The sequence below is a fragment of the Schistocerca gregaria genome, chromosome 1 (assembly GCF_023897955.1).
Source record: "Schistocerca gregaria isolate iqSchGreg1 chromosome 1, iqSchGreg1.2, whole genome shotgun sequence".
Classification (NCBI taxonomy): Eukaryota; Metazoa; Arthropoda; class Insecta; order Orthoptera; family Acrididae; genus Schistocerca; species Schistocerca gregaria.
In genome coordinates, this window is record NC_064920.1 from 938491575 (window position 1) to 938505659 (window position 14085).

The 14085-nt window shown below is 35.6% G+C and overlaps 1 protein-coding gene across 1 annotated transcript in view; it reads right to left on the bottom strand.

The window, feature by feature from the left end:
* Positions 1-114: 114 nt before the first annotated feature.
* LOC126275338 (sulfhydryl oxidase 1-like) overlaps positions 115-14085 on the bottom strand; it is a 50705-nt gene continuing 36734 nt past the window's right edge. The window contains exon 3 of the mRNA XM_049977188.1: positions 115-6431. Coding sequence (XP_049833145.1) covers positions 5030-6431 — 1402 coding nt within the window. The 3' untranslated portion in view covers positions 115-5029. The remainder of the gene's footprint in view (positions 6432-14085) is intronic.

The following is a 14085-nucleotide window of genomic DNA, read 5'->3' on the forward strand; positions in this document are numbered from 1 at the left end:
GAGTCTGGAAACAGTAATTACATGCTCCAAGTTTCTCACATTCTCTCTTAAATGCTTGCCAATACAAGATACTGTTGGTCTTTTGTCTTTCCCCACTTCTTCAAACTACTGAAACTCAAAAGTTTCACTGTTTATTTACAAAACATTTAAATCATAAAGATACACAATGAACATGTGTCATTACACAACACTATTGGAGACACGGTCCATTGTAACTCTGAAAAAAATTGACAATGTTTCTGAGGGGAAGATGTCCAATATTGCACTGAAAAAGAACATGTTTTACAATAGGTTGTATCGTAAAATGGAGTTTGTTCACTGTTAATCTGAATTTAACTTCTATTCCTAAACAAAAAAATACTGTGGAGATAAGAGAATGTAAATAAAAGACATTTGTCTTTGCACTATAGATGGATTCCATACCATTTCCTGACAGACACAAGATTAGAATAAATAGGTACCTGAGCAAACCCACATAATCAGGTAGTAATCTGTTAAACATGTGATTTCCTCGAAGATTTCTATAAGCTATGGCTAAGAACAGAATTTGTGCCAACCACACATTCTGTTTCTACTCAAAGCACTTTTTTAATGTAGAAAGTAAAGTTCTCGTAGAATGTAAATAATATAGGAGTAACTGACACCAATCGCTGAACAGCAGAAGCAGTGAGTCGTCAACAGGCACACATAAAAGAGAATGAAAACTTGCTAGCTTTATGATGAAACCCTTTGCTGAGCTAGGCTAGAAATTTTAAATACTAGAGGATTAAATATATGTACAAATACTAATAAACATAATAGCTTTTTATGTTTTTACAAGTTCATTCTATTTTCTTTTCCAAGCACACCATTCACACAAGATCATCATTTGACACAATTCATTATTTATAATTCAGTTCATATCTAACACACACCACTATTTTTTGAATTAATACTGTATGTTTTAACATGATTTTCTGTTTTAAAAATACTTTCTTTTGTCAGTGTACTCACAGATGCATCAGAAGAAACTTCAAGTATCACACCAAATGCAATGTAGACTTGTTGATAGCAAAATGATAACACTCTCAAAAATAACAACAGATATCAAGAAATACAAAAAGCATAACAATAACAAGACAGTTTAGATTTGCATTTTTACAGTTACAAATCAAGAAAGAAATAAAAAGAACAGGAACAATGACTACAGCATGTAAGTGTGCACTGTGTGATAGAATGTTTAACACTACAAACTAATCAAGAAAATTGCCATTTATACTATCGGCAGGAAACATTCAGAACAAGGGCATGGGAAAATTCAAAAACTGCATATGAGGTGTGCAAACAGAAAGAGACAAATAAAAGATGCAAAAGGAGAGAAGGATAAGAATGCTCTGGCAAAACATGTCAAAGAATACGGACTTACAGTGGCATATAAGCCTCTGCCATTTTGTGATTTCTCAGGCATAGGTTTTGTTTCTTTTCTATTTATTGTAAACAGATTTCTCCTTGGGCAAAGTAGCATTGTCTCATTCATCTCAGGCCAACTATTAGAAAATAGAATTTCATTTCCAAATTTTAAAATAATTTCAGTTACAAGAGATGTATTAACTTCCTTCTTTATGTTGATACAACTGGAGCACGCAATATATGCTACAATCATGAGACATTCTACATTGTCATTAACCATTTCTTGTTTTCATGCTTTTGTCTGAATGTAGTCACAATTCTTGTAGTTTCCCCAACATTTTCTTCTCTCTTATTTTATATTACACAAACATATAAATTGAAAGTTACATAATATATTTTGCTGGTAAACATTAAGCAACTCATCATTTACTGCACAGCTTTTACACGTATTAATTTAATTTCCTTTCTTAATCCATGTAAATCTTATTTTCAGACAAAATTAATGAATGTTTAAGTAGTGACTAAAATTGCACACTTTCTTACAAACACTAAATGTTCTCTTTTTCTATAAATATTGTAAAATTCTTATTATTTGATACAAAAGTTACATTTTTTGTAATATCCAGTCTACCAGCTTTGTCATTTAACAAATGTATCAAACATTTCTTGAACATGTACATATTACAGAAATGTGACCTTATGCAATCGTGAAATTCTTCAGTCTCATAATAAAATGTTTGTTGTTCATCTTTGGTACTTAAAATAATTAATATTAATTCAAACTGTGATGTTTGATAGTTGGGAAAGAAAGGTTCCTGTAAAAGGCACTGTTATGTATCACAGTTAATAAGATATGAATAATCATAAAGTACAAAGGGCTTAATTAATTTTAAATTCCATTAAAAGATCCAACAACATATTGGAGTATATTAAATAACACCATGGGCCATATTTTTCAGAAGCAAAAACAAGATATTTACTTTACTAATTTGACAAAAAAATTTGTGTGTAAATAATGTAATATTAATACATAATCCAAGGACAACTCATTAATAGTGTCACTGTACATGAAATGTTGATAATCTCAATTTAAGTTCTGCAATAAAGAAAAAATCACTTAAATATTATTATGAAAATTTGGATTCCAATAGTCTGGAACATAGTTGAGGCAGTAGCATTTTTCAGAAATTCCTATCATAATTATTAACAGAGATAAAAAGCCAATCATTACTAAAAGCATGGGAGGACATTTTCAATTTGACATAAAATTAACTCAAATAGCCAAAGAAAAGAACCAAATCAAAACAGCAGCTTAAATTATGAATTTTTTAGAGAACGAAAATACACTTTTAAAAGATTTGTTTAGACAATTAAGTAAATTTAAGATTCTAATCACAGTTTATTTAGACTGAGACTGAAAAGAATTAATGTAGGGAGTGAAGAGATAAGTGATGTACACATATGCTAGGGCTCTTTAAGAGTCTCCAGTGCAGATCAGTAAATAGTAATTTCACACATATCAAAAGATCTGCTTATGCCTAAAATGGCTGCAGACAAACCAAATGAGTAAGACAGACAGAATAGGCACAATCTACATGAATGAATATGGGCAATTACCTTAAGCAATACGTATACTGTGACACTAGTTAGTGTTTGTAATTAATTTCTCATAAATAAACAAGAAAAGTGTTAAATGTTCAAGAAATTTTACTTACAGTGCAACATAAATGGATTTCTGAAATATGCCAAAAGTACTGTTAACAAATTGCGGGCTACTATACACCACACTTATTATTTCATTCACTACATTTTGTTACTATTTGTGTGAGAATTTAGTGAGTAGTCACATGCATAATTTAATTTCTCAAGTTTCCATATTTTCCAAATCTTTGTTGCTTCACGATATATTGCATAAAAATTTTATGAATAATAAAGACACAGCAAGATAGTCAGGCTTTTCAAAAGTCAAATTTTATTGCTACTTCAAACTGTCAACAAAAAATAGGTCATGTTCACATCAACTGGGAGATACAGGAAATATATGCAAGACTCCTGTTTGAGAGTGAAGTAGGTATTGCAACAACTTTTTTACAGCAAAAATTCAATCACAATGCATGCTGTTAAGCAATTTAGATTTATTTTCAATGAGGGAACATTTTTTCCTTTTTATGTCTTTTACATTGGCTCACAATGGGCTGACAGTGAAGTAGGCAGTAGCTCACAGAGGACAATAGACATAGTAAGAGGGGATTGGCAAGCCTGTAATGTTCTCAGAAAATGTAGAATGCCTCTTTATCTGATGACTGCAAGTAAGGTTGAAGTTTGTGGATCACAGGGAGAACACCTGAATATGTCCTGAGTGGATAAAAGTAAATGTAATTAAAATAAATTGTCCATTTGGGAATGTTGTATGGTGATAAAGGGGTGGTATGAGTAAAATAAAGTTAAATTTACAAGTTCTGTTAAATAACTGAACACAAAAACTTTTTATAAAACTTATTTTGGTGTATTAAAGTTAACAACCATTTATTCTACCTAAACATGTGCAAGAGAGGGTAGTTTCACTTCAGTATTTGTTGTGTTGATAACACGATAGCAAATTACGTCTGTGTACTATGTGTGGCTAGTGAAAAACCGTCTTAGTACTGGAACAATATATGTCTACAAGTGCGGTCACTTGTGATCTGTTTGAATATCATTTACCTTAATTTTAAATATAGGGAAATATAAAATTTCAAGTACTCTCCGAATTATAATGAAGACAGGGCAATAATACTGTACAAATAATGCCTTTCTGCCTCTGTGTATTTTAACAATCTTTCTCAACTGAATTTGCACCTGATCCACTGTCATCATTATTGTATCTTTCTGGTGCTCTTCAATACCTTGTACACTCACAGAAAATTCAATATTGTGATATTCTTACCGATCCCAACATGTACCAATTCTAAATTGGACTAATTTCAGTCTTTTGTGTGGTAAAAGAAACCAGGGTATGCTTAGACAGAAAAAATAAATATGGCAATGAGACTAAATTAAAAACTAGCAATGAGAGGATTGTGTGGTACAGCATGCACATTCTTAAACAAAAAATCTGTACCTGTTGGAATACCTTCTGGCAATTGAATCATCAACATAAGGATGAAAAGTGCAACAAAATGGCAATAAAAGTTCCAAAAACCGTGTACTACATTCTACTTAATTATATATTTTCGGATTATGAGAAAATGTATACCTTTATATGAAAAGGTGGAACATTACAGAAAAGAATTTTCACTATTGTTGAATTCCTCTAGATGAGAGTGATTGAAACATTTCATTTTAAAATTATCTACTTGGGTTATTCAAAGAAATATTCTGGTTTGAAACAAGTACTTTTCCACATAGATAACCACTGTATGCCTTTAAAAAAAACCGTAAACAATAATAATAACAAAACCAAAATATCAACATTTCATGTACAAATATTCCATAAAACATATGGTTACTAAATTACAAATTAAAAGGAAACAGTTATGACTGCATTACCCACCACTCCAAAAACCTTTTACACATTATCTCTCGATCAAAAATTAGACAACTGAAATAGAAGAAATACTGTTTCAGGAACAATGGATTGTTTACAGCTGTATCATTGTTCTTATACTTTTCCAAGCAAGTCATGCACGTAGTACTTCTTCTTATATTTTTTTCTTACAATAAACTTCAAGAAAACTAGAAGCAGAATCCATGCTGAAACAAGATACAGAATAACACAAAGACTCACATCAAATATATTAAAATTCCACCCAAGACGTTGATTACTTGCATTTTTTAGACTTGAAAAACTATTACTGTGAAGCTCTGAAACTTCAAAATTGTTACTACCTGAATGTTGATTAATTCTGTCTTCTACAAGAATGGTTTTTATATTCTCTCTATGGTACACCAATTTTACATATTTTAGAACTTCATTATAATCCCAACTACCATCACGATATCTGCAAACTGGACAGTTCTCTCTAGAAGGAAACTGAATTTTCGGATGTTTTGGATCTTCAGTCGTATCTCCTGCCAAACGTTTGTTTACTTTGTTGTGAGCCTTCCATAACCACATTATACTATCCTCTGGTTTTAGCACATCAGAGTGCATAGATTCTGCTGCCATTTCTTGAAAATGCAATGAACAGTCATGGCAACCAAAGAAATGTGTAACGTACCCTAACATAGCATCAAGTACCTCCAGACTTTTAAAATTTTTATCTGTTCCATTTTGTAAGACAGAGTTGACAGTAAGAGTATGGAATAAAGTCCAAAGACCACAAGGATAGCCACGATAAATAGGAGAACTTCCCTTACAACCAACCCAATCTCTGTTACTGATAAAGGATGAGTATTTCATACCCTGCTCAAGCTTTTTAACATAAGCAAGGAAATCACTACCTTTCAACTGAGAAACATTGGCCAACGCTTTACCTTGCAATGCTCTTAAATAAGCTTTACCCTCTGATTCAGTTGGGAAGTACTTAGCCAAAACACTAAGATAGTTTCTAAGGGCATCAAGCATTTTACCAGAAATTACGTTTTTCAATGGTATCTCATGTTTAAGTGAATACTGAACTGCTAATTCTAAATCAGCTTGAAAAACTACATCATGTGATGGCTGTTTCTTTCCATTCTCTTTCACATTCTGAACATAGTTCAAAACACTGTCCTTATTTTCTTTTGAACTGGTTTGTTCATTTACAGAAAATTCAATACCTTTATTTCTCAAGAATATTTCAATAGCCTTTCGAAATTCTTCTCTTGTCTTATCAACAACTCTAAGATGTTCTGGAGTACTGTTTCTTTCCAAAACTATCATACTAGGATATGATGAAATGCCTAACAACTTTGCAAGTGCTTCATTCTGGTTCAAAACATTTCGTATTTGTATTCCTTTGACAAAGTGAAGATCCAGAATTACTTCAGATCCAATGTATGAGTCACTTTCTTCAAATATAAGAAAAATATATTGAACACTTTCTGGAGCATTCTTCCACAAATTCTGGACATCAGTACTCCTGCAATAAATAAAACACTTATTAATAATCATGAAACTTATTCAGGGCATAGCATCTAGTGCACTACCCCTAGCTCACGAACTCACAAAAATCAACTGTCTGGCTATATGTTGTTCCAAATTTATCATTCCATAACTCTGCAAGTCACTCTTTTGGTACTAGTCAGCCAGTAGTCAGGGAATGTTGTATCACAATGAGGAAATGAGAGGTTTATTCCACTCGTGGCTACACTAGAGATATGTTGAAATGGCATTTCAATTAAACTGTGTTAAATAAAAAAAACAACAAATCAGCAGGCCCATATCATTAACATCAAAATGCAGCAGGATTCTGGAACATACGAGGCTTGGAACTTTAATAGTGTTAACTATTTATTTACAGATTGTACAAAATATATACATGTTTCAAAATTTTACTGACCTTCAAAGTAGTCAGCAGCATTGTGTATAATCCATTGCCAGCAATTTCTAAACTAAAAGGGTGGGAGGGGGGGGGGGGGGAGGCAAAAAAACATAAATTATACCCACTTCACGGCATTTGCTTCAGAACTGCTACAAATTCGTTGGGCAATAGACCGTGCCGCTCAAACTGTCAACACAACTGGGCTGCTAAGAGTATCCTACGACTTCCACATCACTGGAAATGGGTTATACACAACGCTGATGACTAATTTGAAGATCAGTAAAACTTTTAAACACGTATCTATTTTGTGCGAGCTGTAAATAAATAGTTGCCACTATTAAAAGTTTCAACCCTTATATATTGTGTTTGAACATTATGAATTATCGCAAAGAAAACGGTCTATTGACACAGAGTCAACATGGGTTTAGAAAACATCGTTCTTGTGAAACACAACTAGCTCTTTATTCGTATGCAGATCGATTCCATATTTCTGGATTTCCAGAAGGTTTTTGACACTGTACCACATAAGTGGCTGATAGTGAAACTGCGTGCTTATAGAATATCATTTCAGTTATGTGACTAAATTTGTGCCTTCCTGTCAGAGAGGTCACAGTTTGTAGGAACTGATGGAAAGTCATCGAGTAAAACAGAACGGATTTCTCCATTTCCCTGAGGTAGTCTTACAAGCCCTCTGCTGTTTCTTACCTATATAAACAATTTGGGAGACAATCTGAGCAGACGTCTTAGGTTGTTCACAGATGAGGCAGTCATTTATCGACTAATAGTCACCAGAAGCACAAAACACACTATGGAGGGAAAATTGGCAGTTGACCCTAAGTAACTAATAGTAAGAGGTCATCCACATGAGTGCTACAAGGAATCCGTTAAACTTTCATTACATGATAAATCAGTCAAATCTAAATGACGTCAATTCAACTAAATACCAACAAATTACAATTACAAGCAACTTAAATTGAAAGGAACACATAGAAAATGTTGTGGAGAAGGCTACCCAAACCCTGCATTTTATTAGCAGGACACTTAGAAAAATGTAACAGATCTACTAAGGAGACTGCCTATACTACACTTGTCCATTCTCTTTCAGAATACTGCTACACAGCGTGGGATCCTTACCAGACAGGGCTGACAGAGTACACTGAAAAAGTTCAAAGAAGGGCAACATGTTTTGTATTTTCACGAAATATGGGAGAGTGTGTCACTGAAATGATACAGCGTTTGGGCTGGACATCACTAAAAGAAAGGCGTTTTTCACTGCGACTGACACTTCTCACAAAATTTCAATCACCAACTTTGTCCTGTGAATGCGAAAACGCCAACCTACATAGGGAGAAATGATCACAATGATAAAATAAGGGAAATCAGAGCTCATACGGAAGGATATAGATAGGTGTTCATTCTTTCCGCACACTGTGCAAGATTGGAATAACAGAGATTTGTGAAGGTGGTACGATGAACCCTCTGCCAGGCACTTTTGCTCAAACATGGTCTACACAACAAAAGCCCATAGCAGTAGGTGCATGGCTTGTGGTGCGTTTACATGCCAGTTGTTTGAATTTTTGTGTTTGCACAATGGAAAACAAAAACCATCTTGTATGATATTCTCCTTGTAGTTTGTAATCATCTTATGTAGAATTCTTTTCTAAGGAGTTTGAATCTTCATCCATAGCATGCAAACCTACATTTGAAGACACAAGGCTGTATTTACCAACCTTAAATTACAGAACTCTTATTTTGTATTGTGGTGGTAACATGTACATTATTGAAACGTCTTAACTTACCAATGTAAAACAGTGTCTAATACTTTGGCATGAGTTACATATCCTTTCATATAAGAAAATGCTTTCATATTTTTTGGAAACAAATGGTGAAGTATACATGCAAGTAATTTTTCATAAACAAACATGAGTTTTTTGCACAAAAATACATAATGAAGCATAGAGTTTATCTTATGTACAGTTTAACAGTTTTCTGCTTTTAAATTAGAGACCCAATGTGACTTTGCACAATAGCACTAAGTATCTATGGCAGAACTAATTGTTGGGGGCGTAGCAGTAATATATTATATACACAAACCTCCCTCACAAATCAGTCTATCCAGTAGCGAAAACTATCAAAACAATGACAGTAACACCTGAAATTAGCCTTCACATTGTTGTTGTTGTTGTTGTTGTTGTTGTTGTTGTTGTTGTTGCCGTTGTCTTCAGTCCTGAGACTGGTTTGATGTAGGTCTCCATGCTACTCTATCCTGTGCAAGCTTCTTCATCCCCCAGTACTTACTGCAACCTACATCCTTCTGAGTCTGCATAGTGTATTCATCTCTTGGTCTCTCTCTACAATTTTTACCCTCCAAGCAGCCCTCCAATGCTAAATTTGTGATCCCTTGATGCCTCAGAACATATCCTACCAACCGGTCCCTTCTTCTTGTCAAGTTGTGCCACAAACTCCTCTTCTCCCCAATTCTATTCAATACCTACCCATCGAATCTTCAGCACTCTTCTGTAGCACCACATTTCGAAAGCTTCTATTCTCTTCTTGTCCAAACTATTTATCGTCCATGTTTCACTTCCATACATGGCTACACTCCATACAAATACTTTCAGAAACGAATTCCTGACACTTAAATCTATACTCTATGTAAACAAATTTCTCTTCTCCAGAAACACTTTCCTTGCCATTGCCAGTCTACATTTTATATCTTCTCTACTTTGACCACCATCAGTTATTTTGCTCCCCAAATAGCAAAACTCCTTTACTACTTTATGTGTCTCATTTCCTAATCTAATTCCCTCAACATCACCAGACTTAATTCAACTACATTCCATTATCTTCATTTTGATTTTGTTGATGTTCATCTCATATCCTCTTTTAAGACACTGTCCATTCCGTTCAACTGCTCTTCCAAGTCCTTTGCTGTCTCTGATAGAATTACAATGTCATTGGGAAACCTCAACGTTTTCATTTCTTCTCTATGGATTTTAATACCTACTCCAAATTTTTCTTTTGTTTCCTTTACTGCTTGCTCAATATACAGATTGAATAACATCAGGGACAGGCTACAACCCTGTCTCACTCCCTTCCCAACCACTGCTTCCCTTTCATGTAACTCGACTCTTATACCTGCCATCTGGTTTGTGTACAAATTGTAAGTAGCCTTTTGATCCCTGAAAGAACCAGAGGTTGCACAGAGTTTCAGGGAGAGCATAAGGGAACAATTGATGGGAATGGGGGAAAGAAATACAGTAGAAGAAGAATGGGTAGCTTTGAGGGATGAAGTAGTGAAGGCAGCAGAAGATCAAGTAGGTAAAAAGACGAGAGCTAGTAGAAATCCTTGGGTAACAGAAGAAATATTGAATTTAATTGATGAAAGGAGAAAATATAAGAATGCAGTAAATAAAGCAGACAAAAAGGAATACAAACGTCTCAAAAATGAGATCGACAGGAAGTGCAAAATGGCTAAGCAGGCATGGCTTGAGGACAAATGTAAGGATGTAGAGGCTTATCTCACTGGGGGTAAGATAGATACTGCCTGAAGGAAAATTAAAGAGACCTTTGGACATAAGAAAACCACTTGTATGAACATTAAGAGCTCAAATGGAAACCCAGTCCTAAGCAAAGAAGGGAAAGCAGAATGGTGGAAGGAGTATATAGAGGATCTATACAAGGACGATGTACTTGAGGACAATATTATGAAAATGGAAGAGGATGTAGATGAGGATGAAATGGGAGATGCAATACTGCGTGAAGAGTTTGACAGAGCACTGAAGGACCTGAGTTGAAACAAGACCCCCGCAGTAGACAACATCCCATTGGAACTACTGACGGCCTTGGGAGATCCAGTCCTGACAAAACTCTACCATCTGGTGAGCAAGATGTATGAAACGGGCGAAATACCCTCAGACTTCAAGAAGAATATAATAATTCCAATCCCAAAGAAAGCAGGTGTTGACAGATGTAAAAATTACCAAACAATCAGTTTAATAAGCCACAGCTGCAAAATATTAACACGAAATCTTTACAGACGAATGGAAAAACTAGTAGAAACTGACCTCGGGGAAGATCAGTTTGGATTCCATAGAAATACTGGAACACTTGAGGGAATACTGACCTTACAACTTATCTTAGAAGAAAGATTAAGGAAAGGCAAACCTACGTTTCTAGCATATGTAGACTTAGAGAAAGCTTTTGACAATGTTGACTGGAATACTCTCTTTCAAATTCTTAAGGTGGCAGGGGTAAAATACAAGGAGCGAAAGGCTATTTACAATTTGTACAGAAACTAGATGGCATTTATAAGAGTCGAGGGACATGAAAGAGAAGCAGTGGTTGGGAAAGGAGTGAGACAGGGTTGTAGCCTCTCCCCGGTGTTATTCAATCTGTATATTGAGCAAGCAGTGAAGGAAACAAAAGAAAAATTCGGAGTAGGTATGAAAGTCCATGGAGAAGAAATAAAAACTTTGAGGTTCGCCGATGACATCATAATTCTGTCAGAGACAGCAAAGGACATGGAAGAGCAGTGTGGATAGTGTCTTGAAAGGAGGGTATAAGATGACCATCAACAAAAGCAAAACGAGGATAATGGAATGTAGTCGAATTAAGTCGGGTGATGCTGAGGGAATTTGATTAGGAAACAAGACACTTAAAGTAGTAAAAGAGTTTTCCTATTTGGGGAGCAAAATAACTGATGATGGTCGAAGTAGAGAAGATATAAAATGTAGACTGGCAATGGCAAGGAATGTGTGTATCTGAAGAAGAGAAATTTGTTAACATCGAGTATAAATTTAAGTGTCAGAAAGTCATTTCAGAAAGTATTTGTATGGAGTGTAGCCATGTATGGAAGTGAAACATGGACGATAAATAGTTTGGACAAGAAGAGAATAGAAGTTTTCGAAATGTGGTGTTACAGAAGAATGCTGAAGATTAGATGGGTAGATCACATAACTGATGAGGAAGTACTGAATAGGATTGGGGAGAAGAGAAGTTTGTGGCACAACTTGACCAGAAGAAGGGATCGGTTGGTAGGACATGTTCTGAGGCATCAAGGGATCACAATTTAGTATTGGAGGGTAGTGTGGAGGGTAAAAATCATAGAGGGAGACAAAGAGATGAATACACTAAGCAGATTCAGAAGGATGTAGGTTGCAGTAGGTACTGGGAGATGAAGATGCTTGCACAGGATAGAGTGGCATGGAGAGCTGCATCAAACCAGTCTCAGGACTGAAGACCACCACACACACACACACACATTTTACCCCTGCCATCTTTAGAATTTGAAAGAGAGTATTCCAGTCAACATTGTCAAAAGCTTTCTTTAAATCTACAAATGCTAGGAACGTAGGTTTGCCTTTCCTTAATCTATTTTCTAAGATAAGTCATAGGGTCAGTATTGCCTCACGTGCCTGCGGAATCCAAACTGATCTTCCCTGAGGTCGGCTTCTACCAGTTTTTCCATTCGTCTGTAAATAATTCGTGTTAGTATTTTGCAGCAGTGACTTATTAAACTGATAGTTCGGTAATTTTCACACCTGTCAGCACCTGCTTTCTTTGGGATTGGAATTATTATATTATTCCTGAAGTCGGAGAGTATTTCGCCTGTCTCATACATCTTGCTCACCAGATGGTAGAGTTTGGTCAGGACTGGCTCTCCCAAGGCCGTCAGTAGTTCCAATGGAATGTTGTCTACTCCCGGGGCCTTGTTTCGAATCAGGTCTTTCAGTGCTCTGTCAAACTCTTCACGCAATATCGTATCTCCCATTTCATCTTCATCTACACCCTCTTCCATTTCCATAATATTGTCCTCAAGTACATCGCCCATGCATAAACCCTCTATATACTCCTTCCACCTTTCTGCTTTCCCTTCTTTGCTTAGAACTGGGTTTCCATCTGAGCTCTTCATATTAATACAAGTGCTTCTCGTTTCTCCAAAGGTCTCTTTAATTTTCCTTCAGGCAGTATCTACCTTACCCCCAGTGAGATAAGCCTCTACATCCTTACATTTGTCCTCTAGACATCCCTGCTTAGCCATTTTCCACTTCCTGTCGATCTCATTTATGAGACGTTCGTATTCCTTTTTGCCTGCTTCATTTACTGTGTTTTTATATTTTCTCCTTTCATCAATTAAATTCAATATTTCTTCTGTCACCCAAGGATTTCTACTAGCTCATGTCTTTTAACTTACTTGATCCTCTGCTGCCTTCACTACTTCATCCCTCAGAGCTACCCATTCTTCTTCTAGTGTATCTTTCCCCCATTCCTGTCAATTGTTCCCTTATGCTCTCCCTGAAACTCACTACAACCTCTGGTTCTTTCAGTTTATCTAGGTCCCATCTCCTTAAATTTCCACCTTTTTGCAGTTTGTTCAGTTTTAATCTACAGTTCATAACCAATAGATTGTGGTCAGAGTCCACATCTGCCCCTGGAAATGTCTTACAATTTAAAACCTGTTTCTTAAATCTCTGTCTCACCATTATATAATCTATCTGAAACCTTCTAGTATCTCCAGGATTCTTCCATGTATACAACCTTCTTTTATGATTCTTGAACCAAGTGTTAGCTATCAATACGTTATGCTCTGTGCAAAATTCTACCAGTCGGCTTCCTCTTTCATTTCTCTCCCCCCTTCCATATTCACCCACTATGTTTCCTTCTCTCCCTTTTCCTACTCTCAAATTCAAGTCACCCATGACTATTAAATTTTCATCTCCCTTAACTACCTTAATAATTTCTTTTATCTCATCATATATTTCAACAATTTCTTCATCATCTGCAGAGCCAGTTGGCATATAAATTTTTACTACTGTAGTAGGCATGGGCTTCGTGTCTATCTTGGCCACAATAATGCGTTCACTATGCTGTTTGTAGTAGCTTACCCACACTCCTATTTTTTTTATTAATTATTAAACCTACTCCTGCATTACCCCTATTTGTTTTTGTATTTATAACCCTGTATTCACCTGACCAAAAATCTTGTTCCTCCTGCCAACGAACTTCACTAATTCCCACTATATCTAACTTTAATCTATCCATTTCCCTTTTAAATTTTCTAACCTACCTGCCCGATTAAGGGATCTGACATTCCACGCTCCAATCTGTAGAATGCCAGTTTTCTTTCTCCTGATAACGACGTCCTCTTGAGTAGTCCCAGCCCGGAGATCCAAATGGGGGACTATTTTACCTCCAGAATATTTTACCCAAGAGGACGCCATCATCATTTAACCATACAGTAAAGCTGCAT